Here is a 4,990-nt window from a genome sequence, read left to right as displayed (position 1 = left end):
CTTCATGTGTGAGTAAAACCTGGTCATGAACTTGTTGGATGGGGTTTGGTTAACTAAGGGATAACCCTTTCAATTTGGGACAAAACAGCTTCACTCTTTTGCTAGGTCTGGAGGCGGGGGGCCGACTTCTGGATCATTATTTCAAACAAGGATTTGCATTGTCAGGTACCGATTCTCAACTTAGTACTTACCATAGGCAGACTCAGATAAAATTCTGAAATAGAGATTTGTCTCATGTTATCCATGGAAAAAAAACAGAAAGGGAAATAGAAAACCTTGGTCCTAATGTTTTCGCCCCTGTAAACTTGAACTTCTGGATTCTCCAGGGGGGAAAATGGCATAGAAGAAAGAGTCCTGTCCTAAGAATCAGAGACCTGAGTTCTGGTGGTGACTCTGCAACCAATGCAGGTGGCAACTGAGAAAGACCCTGCTCAGTCCCTGGCCTTCCAGAGAAATTGGTTGGCCTTGAAAATAAAAAATAAAAAAAGATTTTTCCAGTTTTTACATTGGTGGTTTTATGCATAAGAGGTGTTGTGAAAAGAGAACGAAATTAGAGGTGACTCCAGGAAAATCACAGGGACACTGCTCACGGAATCACCAGGATCAAAGAGGCAGCCATACCACTGTCAACATGAACTTGCCGGGGGTGGGCGTGGGGTAGTTGCTTAGTCTGAGGGACAAGTCTAAAGGGGAGGAGGGTGGATCATCACTTCCTTTAGCTCAGGTCCCTCAGGTCTGGGGGTTGAAAACACTCCCTTCTGATTCCTCTGGGAAGAGTTCTTTGGCTTTGAGCAGCTACTGCAAACAGATCTTCAGTTCCTATCAACCATACCTCCCAAGCCTTCCCAGGTCACATGACAACTTCTGACCAGGGACTTGGGAAGCCTGCTGGGCAGTGGGCACTCAATGGTTAAACAGGAGCACCTGCTGGGCTGCAGCAGCCAGTAGGGAGGTGAATTCAATGGAGCAACACAGACACTGTCTTGGATTCTCTGTTGCTACCCAACTGCGGGAGAACCCATTATGAGTTCAGACTCTAATCAGAAATGACTCTTCCCACCGAGAGCATGTTCATTGTCATTCCCCTCACTGTAACATGACAAAGGCCCCACACCCAGAGACAAGATACAGAGTACTCAACTTAGATGGAGACAAGCAGAACCATAGCACCAAGCAAACGAGAGAGAAAGGAGCCATTCCCTGGTTAATAACTATGGTGGAAAGACAACATGTTGCTGTAAACCTTGGAGAAATCAGCCCTCCCTAGCAACGTGGTGACAAAGATGTCACCTTTTTTTAAAACTTAAAGTAAATGCCAAAAGATAAAGAAGTGTAGAGGCCTGGTTTAAGAGACCTGATATCCCCAAATGATCAGATGGGATGTGGAAAGAGGACCAGTGGAAGTTCTTCCATAACACTTAACACAATTGCAGTTAAATAATTGTGTGGTTTATTGCTTAATGTTTCTTTCTCTGCCGCTAGAATTTCAGCTCCATGAGGTTGGAGACCTCTGTCTTATTCAATGTGTCTACTACAAAACCATGTGTTATATGTTCCAGCATATAACACATGGTTTTGTATATCATGGGTGCTTTTTCCATACTTGGTTCAAAAAGAAAACAGGGAATTCTGGGATAGGATGAAGAGAGGGCCCATCATGTTTCTTTTAAAGTCACTGTAAATAAATATGATTATATTAACTACACAGTGATCATTATTATTTTTTTAAATATATTTTATTGATTTTTACAGAGAGGAAGGGAGAGGGGTAGAGAGTTAGAAACATCGATGAGAGAGAAACAAAGATCAGCTGCCTCCTTGCATACTTCCTACTGGGGATGTGCCCGCAACCCAATTACATGCCCTTGACCGGAATCGAACCTGGGACTCTTGAGTCTGCAGGGCGATGCTCTATCCACTAAGCCAAACTGGTTAGGGCTCACAGTGATCATTATTTAATTCTCATTCCAGAATCACTGTTTATCCTGGTTTCCAGATAACGTGCCTGGTTCTCACGTTTTCACTACCCACCTTCTGGGCATCCAGCTTAACCCATCATGCAGACCACAGCCTGTAATGGATCAGAGGCTTCCTCGACCATCTTCTACCTAACAGGCATCCCCTCTCTGCCAAAATCTCTCTTCCTTTCTATCTTCTTTGTCTTTCTCCTCCTCTATCTGCTCATTGTTGCAGGTAACACCCTGATCCTAGTGGCTGTGGTGGCAGAGCCCAGCCTCCACAAGCCCATGTACTTTTTCCTGATCAATCTCTCTGCCTTGGACATCCTTTTCACCACAACCACCGTCCCCAAGATGCTGTCCCTGTTTCTGCTCAGGGACCACTTCCTCAGCTTCCCTGCCTGCTTCCTGCAGATGTACCTCTTCCACAGCTTCTCCTGCTCTGAAGCCTTCATCCTGGTGGTCATGGCCTATGACCGCTATGTGGCTATCTGCCGCCCACTGCACTACCCTGTCCTCATGACCCCACAGACCAATGTGGCACTAGCAGCCAGTGCCTGGCTCACGGCCCTCCTCCTGCCCATCCCAGCAGTGGTGCAGACATCCCACGTGGCTTTTAGTTCTGTGGCCCAGGTCTACCACTGCTTCTGTGACCACTTGGCTGTGGTCCAGGCTTCCTGCTCTGACACCATGGGCCAGACCCTCATGGGCTTCTGCATCGCCATGGGGGTGTCCTTCCTGCCCCTTCTGCTGGTGTTTCTCTCCTATGCCCATATTCTGGCCTCCATTCTTCGCATCAGCTCCCGAGGAGGACGTTCAAAAGCCTTCTCTACCTGCAGCTCCCACCTCCTGGTGGTTGGCACATACTACTCCTCTATTGCCATAGCCTATGTGGCCTATAGAGCTAACCTGCCCCTGGACTTCCACATTATGGGCAATGTGGTGTTTGCTATTCTCACACCTGTCCTCAACCCTCTCATCTACACACTGAGGAATAAGGATGTCAAAGCAGCCATTACCAAAATGGCATGTCCCAAGGGCCTAAAGAATGCTGAGAAACCCTGATTCGTAGGTATAACTTGACCTATTCACAAACACCAATAACAATAGAGGGAAAAGTTGTCAATTGAAGCAACCAGATAGTTAGAACAATAATTCTCAAAATATGGTCTTAAGTATTCCTCTGCTGTAATAAAATAATAATTTTCTTTCCTTAATTCACAGACAAAATGGATGGGAGTTTTCTGTTTAATTTTCAAGCTATGAATCCCAACTTCACAAGATTGTGAATACAATTGTGGTCACATTTCCATTCACTCAAAGTATTTTGATTCTCAGAGACTCCAAGTATTTGACCAGCAATAAATTCAGTCTTTTTCCTTGTAGCTCTTCTTCCGGTATTTCTAAACATCCCCAGGATTGTTGACATCTAAGCACGAATCTGTCTTGCCCTTATTGTTAGAACAGCACCTTAGAAACCCCCTTCAGGGATTAAAGTCTGAGTGCTACCATTTCAATCCCTGTTGACTAAAAATTCACGGCCACTACCAATATTTCAACACCAGTCACACAAGATATTTACCTCTAGACCCTCATGAAGCCACTCAAAAGCAGGCCCTTCCTCTAGCTTATGCTTAGGCAAGTGGTGCCCCTTACCAAACCTGTGTGGGCACCAAAGCATTACAGTTCTTTTGGTTCCCAGCCACACCATAGTTTTCCCATCCATGACGATGGGGAGCTTAGTAGAGAAGTTTGCTCTTATCAGTAGGATCCTGGGTCCAGGACCTCTACTCTTTTTCAAAACACTGTCCTTCGAATTCCTCTTTCTGGCTTAGTGGCCAGCCCCGTCTCCTGGTTCCCTTCCCCTATGCCTCATTTCCTCTTGAAGACCTGCTGAATTTAACCTAAGGGCTTGGAGAGAAATTGTTTCTCTCTCTACTCCACTACCACCCAATAAACAACTTCAAAATACCCTCACGTCGCCACTAAAGCCCTGCTTTGTGCAACTCTCTTCTGGTATCTATTTCCATTTCAGTTCAGGGCTTTGGTTTCCTGGATGAGCCTCATGACATCCTTTCATGTTCAGTTCCCGTTCTAGATGGAGCAATGAATTAACCACATGAAGAGTGGATCAGAGCAACAAGGATTCCCAGGCTAATTCCACCCCCACACACTATTGTGGCTCCTCGTCACATTTTCCACGAGTGGATATGAAATAACAATGACAACAATAATAATGTTTTTCACCTGGAGCTTTATCTGCTAATTGGCAAGTCCCTCTGTATTTCCAAATTTAAAAAACAGTTTTAACTTCATGCATCAAAGGATACCACCAAGAGAGTGTGAGAAGACAACACACAGAAAGGGAGAAAATACATGGAATATATTTTCTTGCAAATCACATATCTGATAAAGTATTAATATCCAGAATACATAAAGAACTCCTACAACTCAACAACAACAAAAAACAAACAACCTAACTCCAAAAATGGGCAAAAGACTTGAATAGATACTCCTACAAAACAGATGTACAAATGTCCAATAAGAACATGAGAAGATGCTCAACATCACCAGCCATCAGGTACCATAATGAGATACCCATTTTGAACCCAGTAGGATGGCTATTATAAAAGAAAATAGAAAATAATAAGCATTAGTGAGGATATGGAGAAATTGGAACCTTTGGGAGAAAAATAGTGCAGGCACTATGGAAAACAATACAGAGACTCCTCAAAAAAAAAAAACCCAACAAAATAAATACAGAAATACCAAATGATCCATCAATTCCTCTTCTGGGTATATATTCAAAAGAATTGAAAGCAGGGTCCTAAGAGATATCTGTAAACCTATGTTTATAGTGGCTTTATTCACAATAACAAACTATCCACCAACAGATGAACGAATAAACAAAATGTGGTATATACATACAATAGAATATAGTTCAGGCTTAAAAAATAATAAAATTCTGATACATGCCACAACATGGATAAAACCCGAAGACATTATGCTAAGTGAAATAAGCCAGACACAAA

General features: G+C 43.6%; 1 protein-coding gene across 1 annotated transcript; it reads left to right on the top strand.

Moving 5' to 3' along the window:
• Positions 1 to 2,057: 2,057 nt before the first annotated feature.
• Positions 2,058 to 3,023, top strand: OR2AT4 (olfactory receptor family 2 subfamily AT member 4). Its single transcript, XM_070426860.1, has one exon. It carries the CDS (start codon positions 2,058 to 2,060, stop codon positions 3,021 to 3,023), a length of 966 nt encoding a protein of 321 aa, XP_070282961.1.
• The last annotated feature ends 1,967 nt before the right edge of the window (positions 3,024 to 4,990 follow it).

Source organism: Myotis yumanensis, unplaced genomic scaffold (genome assembly GCF_028538775.1).
Source record: "Myotis yumanensis isolate MYYU_CA2020_CCGP unplaced genomic scaffold, mMyoYum1.0.hap1 SCAF_10, whole genome shotgun sequence".
NCBI classification, from domain to species: domain Eukaryota; kingdom Metazoa; phylum Chordata; class Mammalia; order Chiroptera; family Vespertilionidae; genus Myotis; species Myotis yumanensis.
Note: the sequence above shows the minus strand (reverse complement) of the source record. Positions and strands in the feature narration are given on the sequence as shown.